Consider the following 20,717-nt stretch of genomic DNA (forward strand, 5'->3'; position numbering starts at 1 on the left):
TAATCTTCACCAATATTGGGCATTTATTCGGGTTTTCCCCCCTCCCCTTAACATGGTCTGATCACTTCATGGTCCCCTTCTCCACACGATGGCAGTATACCAATGTACTACCCGGATCTGAAGCATGTTCATTTCAATTACACAGACCTTGGAACAACCTATCCTTAGAAGCCTTCGAGGCTGCCTACAACTCACAGCCACAGGCAGTTACACTGGCAGATTTAAATGTCTTGGGACGGCTGAAGAATTTTACCACCAGACTAACTTCGGTTTTTGATTCCCTAATACCCGCGAAAAAATTCCGTCCCTCCAAACAGCGACAATCAGCCCCCTGGTTTACAGGGGAGCTTAGCGCGGAGAAATCCAGGTGTAAAGTCTTGGAGAGATGCTGGAGAACCAGTAAAACCCCTATGGACAGACACACCTATAAACAATCCTTATCTAAATATCATCGAAACATAAAAATAGCAAGGAAATCTTTTATTGTAAAACAAATTGATCAAGCCACCAACTCTTCGAAAACTCTATTCAACATAGTCAAAGACTTTGTCTCCCCCCAAGCCTGTAGATTGCCTCGAATGGAGTCACAGGAACTCTGCAATTCCCTTGCAACCCACTTTCAGGATAAAATTAATTTGATATATGCTAATTTCCCCTCTCCATTAGCCCAGACCACAACCTCCCTCAAAAGTTCCGCAGTAACTAACCAGAAGACCCTTGGTAATCTCAAACAATTTGAACCCCTCTCTATAACGGAAGTCAATACTTTGCTCTCCTCGGCTAAATCTGGTTGCCCTAGTGACATGTGCCCCCCTAGAACTATGGCCCTCATAGCCTCATGTTGTGCTCTGGAAATTCAAGGAATCTTCAACAGTTCCATCAGTTCGGGCATAATTCCTTACATCTGGAAGGAAGTGTTTGTCCGCCCCATCCTGAAAAAACCCAACGGCGGACCCCCACATACTCGGTAACTAGCGCCCCATATCGCTACTGCCCTTGTTGGGCAAATTGCTCGAATCAGCCATAAATAAACAGCAAGGGACTCACGTCTGAGCATACCCTGCCAACTTATGGCGAACAAAGCAAAAACCAAAGGAAATGATGGACGGAGTGTTGAACATTGCAAGCACTCACCCCCAGTCAACTGATCTGGGTTAAATCCATCACTGTTCTTTAGCCCACTCTGCCACCCCAGTTCAGACATGGCCATATGCAAATCAGTCTGACCCTGTGCCTCATGGGAACAGTCCAGCCCGAACTGCCAAGCCATGTCTTCCCTGGACCGGAAACAAGCTTCCTAGGACCGGTTTCTGGCATTTCAGCCGTCTTCAGCCAGGCTTGTTGTTTGCAAAAAATTATATATATATATATATATAGATAGATAGATAGTCCCTCAGCAGGCATTTAATGGATCCACTTCTTAAAAGGTGGAATGATACACCAAAAATCCATTAGCATGATGTGAGAGAGAAAAATACTATGGGTGTAGCCAAAGCCCACTCTATGTTTATTTTAAAGAATGTGTATCAGTAGGTTAGGCAGACAGCTGCGCTATCAAGCTAAAGACACACAATTGATGGACGGAATGCAGAACAAATCAAAACTTTCACCCCCAGTCAAGAGATCTGGGTTAAATCCATCATTCTTTTGCTCACCATGCCACCCCAGTTTAGACCTGGCCATATGCAAATCAGTCTTGACCCTGTGCCTCATAGGAACAGTCCAGCCTGAACTGCCAAGCCAGGTCCTCCCTGGACTGGAAACAAGCATCCTAGGACCGGTTTCGGGGTTTCACCCCTCTTCAGCCAGGATAGCTTGATCCCAGGGGCACAGTGAGCCCAGGACCCACGTCTAGGCATACCTGGCACACTTAGGGCCAGATAGCAAAAGACACACAATTGATGGACGTAATGCAAAACAAATCAAAACATTCTCCCCCAGTCAAGAGATCTGGATTAAACCCATCATTCTTTTGCTCACCATGCCACCCCAGTTTAAACCTGGCCATATGCAAATCAGTCTTGACCCTGTGCTTCATGTGAACAGTCCAGCCCGAACTGCCAAGCCAGGTCCTCCCTGGACCGGAAACAAGCATTCTAGGACCGGTTTCGGGGTTTCACCCCTCTTCAGCCAGGATAGCTTTAGTCCAGTGGCACAGTGAGCCCAGGGCCCACGTCTGGGCATACCTGGCGCACTTAGGGCCAGAAAACAAAAGACACACAATTAATGGACGGAATGTAGAACAAATCAAAACATTCACCCCTAGTCAAGAGATCTAGGTTAAATCCATCATTCTTTTGCTCACCATGCCACCCCAGTTTAGACCTTGCCATATGCAAATCAGTCTTGACCCTGTGCCTCATGGGAACAGTCCAGCCCGAACTGCCAAGCCAGGTCCTCCCTGGACCGGAAACAAGCATCCTAGGAATGGTTTCGGGGTTTCACCCCTCTTCAGCCAGGATAGCTTGATTCCAGTGGCACAGTGAGCCCTGCACCGACGTCTGGGCATACCTGCCGCACTTAGGGCCAGAAAGTAAAAGACACTCAATTGATGGACGGAATGCAGAACAAATCAAAACATTCACCCCCAGTCAAGAGATCTGGTTTAAATCCATCATTATTTTGTTCACCATGCCACCCCAGTTTAGACCTGGCCATATGCAAATCAGTCTTGACCCTGTGCCTCATGGGAACAGTCCAGCCCAAACTGCCAAGCCAGGTCCTCCCTGGACTGGAAACAAGCATCCTAGGACCGGTTTTGGGGTTTTCCCCATTCTTCAGCCAGGATAGCTTGATTCCAGTGGCACAGTGAGCCCAGGACCCACGTCTGGGCATACCTGGCTCACTTATGGCGAGAAAGCAAAAGACACACAATTGATGGACGGAATGCAGAACAAATCAAAACATTCACCCCCAGTCAAGAGATCTGGGTTAAATCCATCATTCCTTTGCTCAAGCTAGACCTAAAAAGGCAGGTGGGATCATTAACTTGTATGATAGTATAGACTGTTTTTTATTACTTTTATTACGAGATAGGAACCATGAATACTCAGTCTTAATGTCTTTTTTGAAGCTGAGGTGAAGGAACTGTTGAGTAATGTCTCTAGCAAAGTAGGGTAGGGTGATCACCTCACGCTAGATCATTACTGACACTGTCACCAGTCCACAACATCATGTTTTCAGGTGTGTAAGTCTAATTGTTTCAACTGAAGCAAAACAAGTCTAAAGCGCCAAGAACGCATTAGGATTTTTCACAAAAATGCAGGACTGGAGACAGTGCCGGTAACGGCCAGGCAGGAGGTAGTCACCCATAGTGGGACAAAAGAGTCTTGTTGTTGGTAAATACTTTGTGCTCTAGGTTCACAGTGCTTTTTGAGGGTCTGGTTTGACAGCGTAGCTGTTGCCAGACAATTACGTGAGAATCACCAGGAGAGGGGCTTTCGCTTCACCCATGTGTTTGGAGCCATAGTACATGTTTTAATATTGCAGAAGTTGTGTGCTCCCACATAAAAAGTGTTTGCCCTCCATGCAGCTGTGATCATTTTGTTTATTTATCCAGCTGTCTGACCTTGAACTTTCAGAAACATACACATGACACTGTAATGCTACTAAAGTGTCCTAAGTAACTAGATCATTTATACTGCTTTTCCATGACAGTAGCACAGATGGGAGGAGGGCAGTCATTACCCGACATGGATGTTTAGGTCAGCTAGCAAGCCAACAATCATAATTATTGGCCAGATCTGTTTAATATGAAATGTTATGATAAAGGCAGTAGGCCTGATGCAGTTATTGTGAAAAACATATGTTAAAGTCAATTGATATTTTGGTGTGAATAGTTATTAATTGATATTGACGCCTACAAACAAATATTTTGTTGCATGGAATATCAGAGATTAACATAGTAGACAAGGGTTTTGATGTTGGCCACCCAATCTGACAAACCCTGGTGAGTTTTACTGTGACGCTTCTTGTTAGGCCCTGTTTAGAGGGGTTGTATATTGTTTTACAGGCTATGTTTTTCCACATATTTGAAATTTGATGACTGTATGCATAATGGTAGTTTGTGTGTAGGTGATCTACCCAAACAAACTGGGGGAATAGAAGATCGGCACTACTATAATAGTTATTAGGCTCTCTTAAGAGAGAATGTATTTTGTTTTTCCAACTGTAATTATTTATACCTTTGTACTTTTATGACTTTATGCCGGATGGTTGCCTTGTGGCAATCTTATACTCAGTACGATGGTCTTACATTGGTTATGTTGACAAGCCAATGTAAAGGTCATATGTGTGATTGTTTCTTATGGAAAGTTATGATAAAGGCAGTAGGTCTGATACATTGATAGTGAAAAACATATGTTAAAGTCAATAGGCATTTACAGGTGGATTATTAACACCCTGAGTTAAAGCCCATAGATGTTGTTTGTCACATAGAATGTCATAGATTACCCTTAGAAGGCAATGATGTTGGTCATGGTTACCCCTTCTGACAATCCATGAGTATAGAAGATTTGCACTGTGAGAACCCTGGTTAGACACTGTTAGGAGAGATAGTATTTTGCTGTGCCAACTGTAATTTTGTATACATTTGCAGTTTATGACTCTATGCCTGATGGTTGCCTTGTGGGAAAGCTTAAGCTCCGTACAGTAGGCCTGAGTTTATTATAGTGACATACCAGGTATGGGTGATATACCAGGTACAGGCTTGATTGGTGTTCAGGGAAAGGTTATGCCTGATTTCATAAGTCTAGCCTTTTTATTGTGAAAGGTTATTACAGAAGCCGTGACCCTGGATTATTTTTCGTGAAAAGCACCTGGTAAATCCAGTAGGCCTTGAACTATAGGTGCTGCCACATTATGTTAAAGGGCATAGAAAAGTAGTTGGTTACATATACTCTCACAGATTGCCATTGTTGGCAGGGGTTATGGTGTTTGTCACCCACTCTGACAAATCTTAAAAGTAGAATTTCACTGTGATGATTCTTGTTAGGCCCTGTTGAGAGACACTAGAGGCTGCATATTGTTTTGCCAACTGTAATTATGATCATATTTGTAACTTTAAAAAGGTTGCCTGATGGGTGCCAGCTTTTGCACACTTAGGTAGGCCTGGGTTGTTTATAGTTTCATGCCATTGGTAAAGGGCAGAGGCCTTATCAGTTCACTTGGAAACATTATGTCAGACTCCTTAGGTGTAATCCGTTTATGAAGAAACGTTATGACAAAGCAAGTAGGCCTTACTTGCTTATTGTGAACAGTATGTGTCAGAGACAAACAGCTTTTAAGGATGGATTGTTATTTTACTGTGTTAAAGTCTGTAGAAAAGCATTTTGTTAGATAGAATATCATAGATTACTGTAGTAGGTAAAAGCTTTGGTGCTGGTGACACACCTAAACAAATCAAGGTGATAGACAATTTTCATCATAGTAATCCTTATTAGGTTCTATTAGTATGGACTTTGTATTGTTTTGACAACTGCACTTTGTATATTCTTGTAATTTTATTATGGTATACCTGATGATTGCCTTGTGTGAAGGCTGATGAACTAACACAGTAGGTCTGAGTGGCTTATGGTGATAAGCCAATCATACACGTTAAAGGCTTGATTGTTTATAGTGAAAAGTTACGATAAAGGCAGTAGGCCTGACGTCTTGATTATGAAAAGCATATGTTAAAGTCATGGAATCTTACAATAGGGGACAGCAGCAGTGCTTAATTTGTGCCGGTTCTTTCAGGTGCTCAGCACCGGCACTTAATTGCCAGCACCGGGGCTTATGACTGTCTGCCACATGGTAGTGGTGTCTGCCAATTTAGGTACAAGCACAACAACTTCTGTTTATTTAAATTTAAATTTCCAATTAGTGGAGAGGAGGAGCCTAGCGCGCAACCAAGATGGCCGCGTAGGTGCGAGGCTCCCGAGGACCTCCGCGACCTCCTATCACTATCCTGAACATATCCTGTCCCAGATGAGGGGACTGTGTTGGTGAGCCCGAGCTGAGGTGGCGCCCGTTTTCCGCTTCCAAATCGGACCTCGGACACCGACTTTACCGCCGATTGAGGTTTGCGGCCTTCTCCTAGCCGAACCCCGGATTTGCGTTGTGGGGCGATCCAGTGACGAAGTGAATAACAGCGGCGGGCAGGGCTTGGTGGCTCGCGGAACCCGCACTTTCACTTTCGTACCCTCCTTGCTGTCTATGCGAGGTTGGGTCACGGGGCTTTGGGTGTTGGTGTGGCCTCTCTGGGGGGCCCCGCCAGCCCGCCGGCTGTGATCCGCCCCGCTGATCTGGGGTGGCACCCCCCCGGAGCCCGTGGACCGGCTTGCCTGCCCTTCACGACGTGGCTGGTGCGATCGGGAGACTGGGACCATGGCCACGGAACAAGATGGCGACCGGGCAAAGGTAAAATCGACCCGGCGTGGCGCAGCCCAACAGTCCAACAGCATGGATCGCTATACCCTCCAGAAGGGATCTCCTGAGGTGCCCCGCAAGTCTCCTGAGGGCCCTACTGATGCCCCCGATCTGCCCACGGATCTGACTCTGCGGGATGTCATGGGCGCCATCGCCGAGATGAAGGCCTCTGTGGGCCAGCGTTTTGACACACTGGCGCAGAAGATCGACTCGGTCCTCGTAGATGTTGGCCTGCTAAGGGCCGATCTCTCCAAGACCAATGACCGAGTTGATTCTTTGGCCCACACCGCATCGGGCCTTACGACAGATGTGGCGGCCCTGCAAACGGAGGTGCGCCGGCTTGCTCGGGCGAGTGCGCTGATGGATCGTCGCCTGGAGGACTCCGAGAGTCGGGCCCGGCGTAACAACATCCGTATCATCGGGGTGCCTGAGGGATGTGAGGAAGCGGCGGCGGACCTTTTCGTGGAGGACCTGATCGTCAACCATCTCCAGCCACGGGGGCTGAGTAAATTCTTTGCTGTGGAGAGAGCCCACAGGGTTCCCGGGGGAAGGCCTAAGGTCGGAGCCGCTCCGAGACCTCTCATCGCCCGGATTTTTAGTTTTCGGGACAGAGACGCTATCCTGCAATCCTCCAGACTACAGGGACCGATTAGACTTGATAATATGGATATTAATTTTTATCCTGACTTCACCCCTGCGGTCCAGAAGCAGAGACTGAGCTTCCTCGGTGTCAAGCGCCGTCTTCGGGACCTAAACATCAAGTACGCCATGCTCTTCCCAGCTAAGCTGCGAGTGGAGGTGGAAGGTCGCACGCACTTTTTTGATCGTCCCGAAGCGGCCGGGGACTGGCTGGATACTCTGTCTGGAGATCGGGATCGGGGTGGCGGGGGGGGAGCGGCCGGGGGAGAGGGCTCGCCGGATCAAGACTGAGGGACTAATATTAGGCCTCGCTCGGGACAAAAATGATGTCACTTTTGACTGTACGTCGGATTGCTTAATTTCCCCTCCTATGGAGGTTGTGTGGGGTCTCTTGGGGGTTCTCCCTCCTCCTCTGGGGGTCTAGTTAGTTTAACTATCTATGGGGCGACAGGCACACTGCACATTGGGGGGGCTGTTTGGGCTCATGCAGGGGTGCAGGGAGGGGGGAGTTTTGTTGGGGTGGGTGGGCAGGGATGGGGCGTTGTTTGTTATTATCACAAGGCAACCCTTTTTTTGTGTAGGCTCTACTGTGCTCTCGGGGGGACGAAGGATGGTCTTTGTGTATGATGGGGGGTAGGGAATTGACTTTGTTGTCTTGGAACGTTAATGGACTGGGGGACAGGATTAAACGAGGTGTGGTCCTGCAGTATCTGAAGCGACTCTCGCCTGATGTGGTCTTCCTGCAGGAGACACACCTTATCGGCAATTCCTTCTGCGCCATGAATCGGCGTGGCTACCGCCTTGTGGCCCACTCGGGCTTCACGTCAGGCTCGAGGGGTGTGGGTATCATGGTAAAGAACTCGCTCCCGTTAGAAATTGATGAGGTGCTTCATGATGACAGGGGACGTTACGCTGTCTTGGTGGGGAGAATGGATGGCAAAGTGGTTGTCTTTGTGTCAGTGTACGTCCCACCGGGGTTGCAGTCGACCACCTTTGCAGATCTGGGGCGCCTCCTCCTTGGCCTTCCGGGGGGGCTTCTGGTGGTGGGGGGGGATTTCAACGCGGTGGTTTCTGGAACTGTGGATCGTCACCCCCCTAGGGACCTCCCCCGGGCACAGGCGTGGCTATCCGGCCTCTTGGATACACTGGGATTGGTGGACTGCTGGCGCTTAAAACATCCCACACAGTTGCAATACACTTTCCACTCGGGGGCCCATGGTAGTCTCTCACGGCTTGATTATGTCCTTGTCCCGGCGGCCCATGTCGGGAGGGTGGGGGAGGTGCGCCATTTGGCACGGGGTATCTCGGACCACTCCCCGCTACTGTTGCATGTTGATGTCTTTCCGAGGGCTGCGAGCAGGGTGGTCCCAATCAATTCCTGGTACCTGCGCGACCCCACCATTTGCGCTGACTTGATTAAATCCCTCCAGCGCTATTTTGAGGAGAACGTGGGGTCAGTGCCTTCAGCTATCTCCCTGTGGGAGGCCTTCAAAACAGTACTTAGAGGGGAGGCCCTATCCCTTATTTCCCACGCCCGGAGGCGTGAGCGGGAGGAGGTGACCCGGGTGGAGGCTGAAATAGCGGTGCTGGAGGGTAATCTAGAAGATGGGGTGACGGACGCTGCACTACATGTCCTCCAGCTCAAGCAGGCGGCTTATAGAGCCCTAGTTACGGAGGCGGCCAGGGGCCTTAGTAGAGAGCAACAGGGGCGGCTGTATGATGTGGGTGATAAGGCTGGTAAACTGATAGCGTGGTTGGATAAAAAGGAAAGAGCGAATCGTGTGGTCCCGCTGATTGAGAAAACGAATGGTGTGTGTGTAACTGAACCAGAAGAAATTGTCTCCTGCTTCGCGGAGTATTTCCGCGAGGTGTATTCCCCGGTCTCTTCTTGCTCGGAAGAGGACTCCCGTGCCCTGCTCAGAGATATCGCACTGCCTTCCCTGTCCGGGGAGGACAGGGTGTCGCTGGACGCCGCTCCCACCTCCGACGAAATCGCCCTCGCCATACGCTCGGTCGCTTCTGGCAAGGCCATGGGCCCAAATGGTATCCCTATCAAGCTGTATAAGCTGCGACCGGATACATTGGCGCCTCACCTCCGCGCAATGTTCCTTGCGGCCCACTCAGTGGGCTCCCTCCCGCTTGACCAGCGTCTGGCTACAATCGTGGTGATCCACAAGGAAGGGAGACCTCGGGATCGGGTTACTTCTTATCGGCCTATCTCACTACTGAATGCGGAGCCCAAAATTCTCGCTAAGGTACTCGCCAATCGGCTGGTCGGTGTGGTGGGAGATCTGGTTCACCAGGACCAGTCTGGCTTCATTCCCCATCGCAATACAGCCCTTAATCTGCGGCGTTTGCATGGGGTGCTTGCGCGCGTCCCATTCATACGGGAACCGGCCATTTTGGCGTCCTTAGACGCCACCATGGCGTTTGATACGCTTGAGTGGCCATACATCTGGGCGATGCTTGCTAAGTTCGGGTTTGGCCCAGGATTCATCAGTTGGGTCAAATTGCTGTATGTGGGCCCATTGGCACAGGTGGTCGTGAACGGAAGAGTATCGGCCCCGTTCGAGCTGGGCCGGGGCACGCGGCAGGGCTGTCCCCTGTCGCCGCTTCTTTTTGCGCTTGCCTTGGAGCCCCTGGCGGAGTGGCTGCGGTGGGAGCCTTCCATCCGTGGTCTCCGTTGGACCCCCGAGTATGAGGATCGCGTATCCCTATACGCTGATGACATCCTTCTGTACCTAGCCTCCCCACGCAAATCACTTATAGTCCTAGTTGATGTTTTACACTCGTTTGGTCGTAACTCCGGTCTCGTCATCAATTGGGCTAAATCGTGTGTGTATGTTCTCTCTGGGGAGGCTCCTATTCTCCCGCGGGGCTGTCCGATCCAGATCGCCCCGCAGGGATTTCGGTACCTGGGTGTCTTCATTACTCTGGACCCGGAGGCCCGGTATGAACAGAATCTGCTTCCCCCCCTCCAGCGTCTGCGGGTAGATGTCGCACGATGGCGGCGCCTGCCGCTTTCGCCGCTCGGCCGGGCGGCATTGTTCAAGATGATGTCTCTGCCGCGTTTTCTGTACGCTTTGCAGAACACTATGGACTTGGTCCCGGCGCGCTACTTCCGTGAGGTGGAGAGTCTGCAACGCCGCCTGTTCTGGGACGGGAGGCCGCGCATTGCTCTGGCTAAGCTGACGCTCCCATGGTTTGACGGGGGGATGGCCCTCCCGGATATTAAACGGTACTATTGGGCCTCCCAGCTCGCTGCCATTAACCATGGCCTCTACGGGCCCGCCTTAAACCCGGCTTTTGAAATGGACAAGATGCTCCTGCCAGGTGGCGACTACAATCGAGCGCTCTACTCTGGCGCGCCCGACGCTCGTCTGACGGGCCCCACGCGTGTCATGGTGCAAGTCTGGCACGCGGCCAATGCAGCTATGGGGTGGAAGGACCGTTTGACCCGGGCATCACCACTATACGCGTCTGAGCGGTTAGGTTCCCTGTGGACCTCTAAGGGCTTTGAGAAGTGGGACATGATAGGTATCAGTAAAGTGGGGGATCTTTGGACGAGGGGAGGATTTAAAACGTTCGATATGCTGCAGACGGAATTTCAGTTGCAGGGCAGTGAATACTTCCGATATTTGCAGGTCCGTCATGCGCTGGGTTCCGTCTTCACGGATGTTGCCTCCATCCCGGAATATTCCCCCCTGGAAGATAGAGTGCTGGATGGGCATGTCCCGGACAGCACGATCTCACTTATATATAAAAAGCTGATAAACGACCGCTCGGGCCTGTTGACTGCCCTTCGTGCGGCTTGGGTTGCCGACGGGCTGGAGTTGGACGACGAGGACTGGACCTCCGCGGTGGCCTCCCCGAAGGAGGTGGCCATACCGGCTCGCCTTCGCTTCGTCCAGCTCAAGATATTCCACCGGGTCTACATGACGGGGCCAAAGCTTCTGCGTATGGGCTATGCCGGAGATGGGTTATGTAAGCGTGGGTGTGGTGCTTTGGGGACCTTTATGCATATTTTGTGGGAGTGCCCGGAGATAGAGGGGTTCTGGCGTGGTGTACATGAGGTGCTGCGTCTGGTTACGCATGTGGCGCTGTTGCCTGAAGCGAGGAGATGCCTGTTGAATGTGTGGGAACCGACTGATTACTCAGCGCCGCAGACGTGGTGGGTGACTCTGGGATATATGGTAGCCAAGCGTGATATTGCTCAACTGTGGGGATCCCAGAGGCCCCCGACGGTCTCGGCCTGGAAAGAACACATGGACTGGTGCATGTTTCGCGAAAAAGTGGTGTATGTGGCGAGGGGTAAGCCTGGGACATGGGTGAAAGTATGGGGCCCCTGGAACGCCTACCGAGGGGGTATCTGTGCGCCACCGCTGCTGCCTGATCCCTCGCCAGCCCCATCCCCTTAGCCGACTCATTCCCCCGCTGCCGGGCATTGGGTTCCCCCAGTCCTCGCTTTGCTCTCTTCCCCCTCTTCACACTTCTGTGTATAGTTGGGATCCCCCCTCTTGGGGAGCACGTGCTGCTATTTTTGATTGTGGGTTGCCTTGTGGGTGTGGTTTTAATTTTTGTTGTTCTTAATTTAAAATGAAACCGCATAATGGGGCCTGGATGATGTGGTTTTCGACATTGTTATCTATTGAGAAATGCTCCTCCTGTAATACCACGTGTTCCATGTATATATGTCGTGTGTTCCTACTATTGCTAGCGGCCGGCCGGTAGGTTGTGGGCCCATACTTGTATACTTTTAAGACCTGTAATAAACGGTTTAAAAAAAACAAAAAAAAAAAAAAAAAATTCCAATTAGTAGTATTTGCCTCCAAAGCCATTCTTATAGCTTTGGGGACCTGTAATAGTATGAATTGTCACACTTTTAAGAGTGCGATGATTAGTAGTGTGTTGGTGCTGTCATTGGCATTGCTGCCAGGGGCAACGGATGGTGCAAGCTCTAGTGTCCACCTGTCGAGAACCCCGGCACTAAGTTTTTTACAAATGAAGCACTGGACAGCAGTTTGGTGCTGGTTACCCCCTCTGACAGGCCGTGGGTATACAAGAGTAGCACTATCAGAATCCTTTGTAGGCCCTCTTAGGAGAGAGAGTTTTTGCTCTGCCAATTGTAATATAGTATACTATGTAATGTTATAACTGTATGACTGATGTTTGCCTTGTGGGCAAGCTTGTCCTCAGTACAGGAGCACTCGGTTAGTTTTGCAGATAAAGCATTGATAAGCTACAGGGCTGATTGGTTCACTAACAACACATATTTCTGTTGCCTTAGGTCTGAACTCTTTCTGATGAAATGTTATGATAAACACATTAGTCTTGACATATTGATTGTGGAAAGCATATGTTAAAACTAACAGGCATTGATGGATGTATTATTATTTCTCTGTATTAAAGACTACAGATAGGTATTTTGTTACAGGAAGTGTCAGGTTGCCTTTGTAGGGAATGATTTTGGTGTTCATTACTCTATCTATCTATCTATCTATCTATCTATCTATCTATCTATCTATCTATCTATCTATCTATCTATCTATCTATCTATCTATCTATCTATCTATCTATCTATCTATCTATCTATCTATCTATCCATCTATCCATCTATCCATCTATCCATCTATCCATCTATCCATCTATCCATCCATCCATCCATCCATCCATCCATCCATCCATCCATCCATCCATCCATCCATCTATCTATCTATCTATCTTTTGTTATTTGTAAAGCGCGTGGCTAGCCACAAAGGGCCTCCCAGCGCTAAGATGGAAAGAACACACACGAGATCTTAACACGAATGCTTAAACAGCCAGGTCTTAGGGGACTTCTTAAAGATGAGTTCATTGGGATGCGTAGAGCATGGAAGGTAGAAGGTTCCACATATTGGACACAAGAGGAGATAAGGACCAGCCCCCACTTCTGCTTTTATGAAATCTGTGAATCACTGTTCTCAGTACCATTATAATAGTTCTTAAAATCTCAAAACATCCTGCAGCCAGTTACCTTATCAGGGCTTCAAACGACAGCTAGTCCTCAAGTCAGATACCTAGATTTTTAAGTGCTGTTTTAGGCTGCAGCAGAGGTCCAAGTTTATCCGGCCAGCACTCAGGGGTCCAGTAACAGGGATTGTTCCCATTTCCATGACCACCTTTTTTCAACCATTACAATTTAGGAAACAATTGAGCATCCCCTTCACCACTGCTGTGAGGCATGGCTTTAAGTGGGCTGCTTCTGAATGCTGTTTTGGGGCTAATGAGGTGACCAGCTGGGTGCCATCTGCATAAGACACTAAAGTGAGCCTAAAAACTGAACAATGTCTGAAAGGGGATGGGCATAGACACTGAACAGGGTGGGACTCAGAGAGGAACCATGAGGAGTTCTGCCTCTGGCAAACTGTAGGGGAGAGTATTTGCACTGTAATAATTCTTACTAGAATCTCTTCTTAGATATCTTCTAGGAGCCTGTGATAAAAATAAAATAATGCCTACATCAATATATATAAATATATATCAATATAGATATTTGGCGGGCCTTTGGGTCCACTCTGTTCTGTCACTGGTCTGTTCGAGTGTCATTTACACTCTGCTTCCATCCGGTTGTCTGACAGAATATTGATGTCAAAATTATTGTGTAAGCAAAATATAGTGTCTAAAATATTGAGTAACAAAATGTTGAACCAAATATAGAAAAAGTAAGAGCAAATAGGTAAGTCTGGTCACTTCTTCTAAACTAGGAAATTAGAAATGTAATGCTGTTGTCCACGGGTGTATATTGTTTTACTATTCTAAGATGGCCAACAATTTGGTTCTAAATGTGTCAGTGGAATAGCGTAATTTTGCTTCCACCCTTCCAAGTCATTAATGCTCAATATATACGTTCATTTAGCACTACATACTTGTGTGTTCTAATGTTATTAATGTAAAGTGTTGCAGTACTGAAGTGCATTCACTGTAGAACTAGAAATTCATATATACACTGTGTGCCTTAACCTTATTAAATGAAGTGTAGGCTTTAAAAATGGGATAAAACCCGCCTTACACTATTAAAATATGTTTACTTTAGAAACTAGAAGAATTTATGTAAACGTGTGCACTAATATTTTCACAGTAGTATTCCAAATGCAGTTTTCAGTCAAACTTATATTCATGCATTTAAATTATATTACATTTTATTGAAAGTGCCACACAAATCTAATGCTGAATTTATGTACATACACATGTCATTTATTTGTAGTTGTATGTGACCAAATAACACGTATTATTGTACACCATTGAATTATATGTTTAAATTGATCCAAGCTGGCCTGTATTGCTTTCTGCATAAAATACTTCTTTTCTATTCTACTTGCGTGCCTTTCTCCTTGCAGGTACGTTCACATGGTTTGTTAGTTTGGGAATAGATATAACTCTGCACTAGCTATAGAGAGCCTGAGAAGAAGACCTTGACAAAGAACATGGAGAGCTGGAGAGTTAATTGACTGTCAAAAATGTATCGAGGTGTTGCAGGTGCCCATGGACAATGTCGTTCTCTGGACTGGCCTGGGAGAATCTACTAATGTTTCAGCTCACAACATGAGAATGGAAAGGACAATGGAACCTCCGATGGTGTGATCAAGGAGTGCTACTCAGAAGATTTGTGTGGTATTAACTGGTGGTCACACAGCTTGAGTTTGGCCACTTTCCTTTGGACTTTGAGAGGTACAGACCTCCACACTTACACTTTGATTCTTTGCTGAGTGTGGCTTAGGCTAACATTTATTTCCCTATCCCTCAAAAGTCTCTCGACTGAGCTTCTGAAATGCTGACACGTTCCCACAACTTCCCGACATCTTCTGTTTTCCAGATTTCCCCATCTTTTTAGACTTCTCTAGATTGAATCACTTTTGTGGATTTGGGATGTCAAATTAGATGACTTTTGATATTACTCATGTTTAGGACAGAAGATTGAAGACTTTTCTCTGAGCATCAGATTCTGCTGTTAATTCTTTGTATTGCTGTGACTGTTTGCTTCATGCTGATGCGCTTGAACCTTTTTAGGAGGTTTGACTATCCAGCTATTATACTGTACCTTTACAGAACAGTATTGGCATTAATTTATATTAACTTAACTGCTAACTTGTAATAAAACTTCTTGACTTTATTTACTGATTCCTGGTCCTTGTTGTGTAGGCAAATGGGTTACACGGTTAATTGGATGTGTTTGACTAAGTGCTAACTCCCTTCACCTCTCTGTCGTCAAAAACAAATCCATCGGAATACCAATGGTAAGAAGTTGTCCCAGTGCTGGATCAGCCACAATGCTGACGATTACCGCTGCTATGTTTTTTTTGTTATTGCAAACATATGCCAGCCATGCTTGAAAAGGCAATATGTGTTCTTTTTCCACTTGCATTCTTTTCATTTATCTTACATAAGTTATTGAGTTTGTGTGTTTTTGTGGGGGTTTTATCAGAGAGTGAATGGAAGAATGAGCCACTGGATAGAGGTATGAATGCATGAGTGCAAAGATGAGTGACAGAATGTGTGTATGATGACTTTTTGATTGAATGAAATGAAATGAAAATGGGTTTTTGTAGAGCGCATATTTGCCGTGGCGTCTTAGCTTAGATTGGCTACACCCTTCAGTGTGACACATAAGCAAGGGTGACTGCATCCTGAACATTCAGAGGTAAGACACCCCAAAGTCATGAGTAAGATTAAAATCCCAGAAATAGCTGTGATTCAGGCCTTGTGTTGTGCTGTGTAGTTCCAGTTATCTATTTATTTTTGTCTTGTGTTGCCTGCTCATTGCTATAGAGCATGTAAGATGTGTAATGTGTCGGCAGGATAGAAAGAAGCCTTCAGGGCACCTCGCTGCCAATATTCTCCAAGGGGCACCCGATATGAGCAGTGAACATCAGTGCCTAATTTGAGCCAGTGGTTTCCAGTGCTGGTGCCGGCACTTAATTATCAACACCCGCGGTTGTGACAGGAGACACAAGGAGGTGCTGTTTGGCCTATTTAAGGATGTAAATCAACATAAAATCTGCGGGTCTACTAAAGCCAAACTGAGAACTAGTGACACAAAACCAGCATATTCAAACAAAGGGAGTCCTTAGGAAAAGGACAAAGTCCCATCACCCACCGAAGTGGCATGCTTCATCATCTGGGACCTCCTTTAACCGCACCTAGTGCAGTTAAGGAGCTACAACTCCTTTGCTTATTATAACAAGCATTTGCAATGCAATAGGTCTCGCATTTATAAGAGTTTGAGCTATTGGCATTGTAAAATTACAATGCCTTTTATTTATGTTTTGGTTTTAAAACAAATAAAAGGCATTATCATTTACAATGTCAGTAGCATAAACTCGCATAAAAGCAGTGTGTGGAGTGCAGCAGTGTGCAGCGTGCAGCAGTGTGCGGCGTGCAGCAGTGTGCGGCTCAGGGCGTGAGGCAACGCTCTGTCCGACCCGGACGGACAGAGCGTTGCCTCACGGCCTGAGTTGTTACCAGGAGTGTAGGACGTATCCCCGATTGATTGCGGGTGATTATCTTGTATCCCTACAGTTCCGCCTATCTGAGGATAAGCAGGTACACCTGTAGGTTGTATCGTTCCATTTATGTTTTGGTTTTTATGTGTTTGGTGACTTTGCACTTCACTCATAATTCTTGCAGTAGTACTATTATCTGGTCCTGATGAAAGCCACAATCATATTGTTTAGATCTTAGTTGGCTGAAACATGTAGACCGTATTTCTTATTGACGTGTTCAGAAAATTTCCGTGGACACGTTTTCTTTTTTGATTTTTATGTCTTGACACCTTTAGATACTGAATAAATATATTTTTCTAGTGGTAGTCAATTTTAAACTTGTTGATCACACACACTGCACTTTATTTTCACCACACTGTAGGCAGCTTCTGTTGTTAGGAGATCTTATCCTCCGTTTTATACCCAAAAACATCCGTGAGCTCCTCCTTCTTTAGGTCTCGCCTGGCTATCGCGTAAGCGATCGCGTAAGCGATCGCTCAGCGAGACTTCTGTAGGGGCTTCCGAAAATGCTCCCAAATGCTTCCCAGGCGGATCGGGTGGCGGTTATGCGCACAACCACGCGCATTTCATTTGCCACCAGCTACTTCCTGCGCGTGCGCCGCCTCACGCATTCAGAGAGATTTAGTAAGGGGCACACGACCTTAGGAATGCGGTTTATGGCCAGTGCATGTGAGGCATTCAAGCGCGAAGCTGGCATCTGGCATCGGACTTGAAAGCAGCAGACTGCTTTCGCCAGAACTTTCGTTATAACTCACACCCCATATGCTCGTTCCCTCCCACCCTTCCTTTGATGTCCGCTTTTCTTGTTGATTACAAACCACGCCACACACTGCTGCACGCCACACACTGCTGCACGCCGCACACTGCTGCACGCCATACACTACTGCATGCCACACACTGCTGCGCACACTGCTGCATTACACACTGCTGCATTACACACTGCTGCATGCCGCACACTGCTGCACGCTGCACACTGCTACACAAAACACTGCTGCACGCCGCACACTGCTACATGCCACACACTGCTGCACGCCACACTACTGCACGCCACACACTGCTGCATGCCGCTGCACGCCGCACACTGCTGCACGCCGCACACTGCTGCACACCTCACACTGCTGCACGCCACACACTGCTGCTGGCCGCACACTGCTGCACGCCGCACACTGCTGCACGCCGCACACTGCTGCACTCCACATGTTTATGCTACTGACATTGTAAATGACAATTCCTTTTTATTTGTTTTAAAACCAAATCATAAATAAAAGGCATTGTAATTTTACAATGCCAATAGCTCAAACTCTTATAAATGCGAGACCTATTGCATTGCAAATGCTTGTTATAATAAGCAAAGGAGTTGTAGCTCCTTAACTGCACTAGGTGCGGTTAAAGGAGGTCCCAGATGATGAAGCATGCCACTTCGGTGGGTGATGGGACTTTGTCCTTTTCCTAAGGACTCCCTTTGTTTGAATATGCTGGTTTTGTGTCACTAGTTCTCAGTTTGGCTTTATTTGACCCGCGGATTTTATGTTGATATATATTGAGTAAATAGGGGATTTGTCCGTGCTGGTCTGTAAATTTCCCTTAGACCCTCTAACCAATCGTTTTTTTCAACTATTTAAGGATGACCAGAACAACAATAAATTACTATTTCAATATACATTAAAAGTGACTATTGTCTGCCGCCCAAGCGATTCCTATTGCATTGGGGGCCTGGAATGGTCCGAATTGTCACACTTGTAGGAGTGTGATGGTTAGCAGTTGTGTTGTTACTATCATTAGCAGCATGGCAGGGGCAATGTGCGGTGCAAGCTGCAGTGGCCTCTTGACGAGTGCCCTGGCACTTATTTTTCGACAAATTAAGCACTGTGAACTCCCTTCCACCGTGTGAAAATGGGAAGAGGCAGCAAGACTTTTGCAGCCTTCCCTTCCAGTGCTCACAGCAAAGGAGCCCTTTACAGGGTGTCATTCGCTCATCCAGTAATAACTGCAGACAAACACACCACAGGAACAGCATGAAAGCCAAAAGCCGGTGTTTGCTCGACTACTGTGACAAAGGACACAGTGTCAGTCACTAGAAAACGACCTCTGAGTCGACAGATATGAACGGGGAGGGGCAGGCGAGGGTGAGCAGGTCCGATCACACGCTGCCCTACAGCTGACTGGCAGGGCGCACGGGCGGGAGCGGAAGGGGCAGTGAATGGTGTCAGCACATCGGCTAAGTCCCAGTGCCAGTACCAAGCATGGGCATACTTCAGTGACGGGACCCAGCCAAACGTGTCCAAAGTAAGTGTAAAAGGAATGAAGTTTCATGTTCCAAGCACCACGTGGAGCTTGTTGTCCTGGTAGTGGAACGTGAGGTGTCAGCTGGGCGGTAATTGCCATCCGGGGATTGCTTGCTGGGTTTTTCAGTTTTTGCTATAGTCCACCATCATGTTATAGTAACCCGGAGTGCCGTTTAAGCAATTTCTACGATTTGAACCTCAAAGCAATACACAACATTACAGAAGAGGCATACATCAAGCAAATACACACATTGTGAACATTTTTATTTAATTTACGGACAAAAAAACAAATTGGCAAAAATCTACATTTTAAGGGACAGGTTGGAGCTTTTCAAAAACGAACCAATGCGTCTCCAACTTCAAATTAGTTTACAGAGCATTTAAAAATGTTAAATTTTCCTTTTTTGATTAAAAAAAATTATAATAATGTATTTATACATGTATACATTTTCTAATGTTATTTAATTTTCTAAACAGTCGCAGACTGCAGACCTGCAGACCTCAGATTAATAACGGCTGGTCTAGAGTCCGCCTTGAAATCTAAATAAATATTGACAGGGTTTTCGTCTGGTGTACACGGCCCTCAAATTAAGCCACTCTAATCTACTCACAGTTCTGAAGTGGTTACAGCAACCAAGAATGAAATAGAGAAAAAGCTATGCCACAAAAATCCGTTTTTTTACTCACAGGGCTACGTCCTTTGGTAAATAGGGCTTTCTGTATGGACAAATCTTGATTTGATTTTCTGCAATAAATTGGGTTATATGAAAGATACAAGCAGGGTGAACTTTGCTTCAGTTGGCTATTTTAAGGATAAGAAATTATGGTACAAAGTTCTTCATGTTGGCAAAATCTTATTGCTTACAGTTTCGTATGCTGAATGCTAACTTGAAAGAAAATGAACACTTTGAAATGTAAAATATTAATACATTGAAATTGATACTATTTCATGTGGATATTAAGTTACTCCACAGTCAGAGAAACAATGTAAATTAAGTGGCGAATTTTGCTGCCATTTTCTAAAATGACGGATTGATAAGTAAACATCATTATTGCACGGTAGTGTAAATGCACTGGTGGGAAGATGTGTGAATTTACTAAGACATCCACTTACTGCATCTCCTGTCGCTCAATACTTGCTGTGCTGATATAGTCTTCATTTCCATCACCTTATGGAACGTGCTTCTCTGCGCAAGCTACTATTCAATAAATACATAAATGTATGCAAACTGGGTTTTAAATACTGTGAGGCAAGGGGAGGAGAATGTGGCTTTGTGTAGATCTTTCACAGCTTCAGGCAGGCAATGGTTTGTGCAAATGAGAGTGAGGAGTGAGGTGATATTTGATCAGTTGATTCAAATTCGTATTCCATAAAAAGGAAACACCTGCTGGGTGTACGTGTCATGCAAGAAAGACGTCGCTTTGAGGCATTTCATTGGTACACGAACCAAGTCGCTGAGGTGACGGCTTATCTAACCTTTGTACCTTTTTGACTTCGTGCAGAACCACAGGTCACGACCAGAACACTGCCCGGTGTGTGAGAGAGAGCGCTGTCTGGAAACAACCCAACAACTGTGAAACATGGCCCAGAAAACCGCCATCCAGGCTGCCATTGACCTCACAGCCGGCGCTGCAGGTAACGTGCCACAATGGTTGTGCTTACTTAACTTGATAGGGACAGTGCCAGCGCTCCTCAAAAGATTCAAAATTGCTGTACTACTGCCAATGGAAGAGTACCGGCACTTCCCTGTAGAGGTGTATTACCACCAGTGGAAAAGTGCCAGCAAATTCCAGCAGAGATGCATTACTACCAATGGAAGAGTACTGGCGCTTCCCTGTAGAGGTG

The 20,717-nt window shown here is 46.9% G+C and overlaps 1 protein-coding gene across 1 annotated transcript in view; it reads left to right on the plus strand.

The window, feature by feature from the left end:
• Positions 1-18,577: 18,577 nt before the first annotated feature.
• Positions 18,578-20,717, plus strand: part of LOC146802186 (mitochondrial ornithine transporter 1-like) — a 144,367-nt gene continuing 142,227 nt past the window's right edge. Inside the window, exons 1-2 of the mRNA XM_085621772.1 lie at positions 18,578-18,872; positions 20,375-20,507. Of these exons, the coding sequence (XP_085477898.1) occupies positions 20,453-20,507 (55 nt within the window). The 5' untranslated portion in view covers positions 18,578-18,872; positions 20,375-20,452. The remainder of the gene's footprint in view (positions 18,873-20,374; positions 20,508-20,717) is intronic.

This window comes from Triturus cristatus, chromosome 8 (genome assembly GCF_964204655.1).
Source record: "Triturus cristatus chromosome 8, aTriCri1.1, whole genome shotgun sequence".
Classification (NCBI taxonomy): Eukaryota; Metazoa; Chordata; class Amphibia; order Caudata; family Salamandridae; genus Triturus; species Triturus cristatus.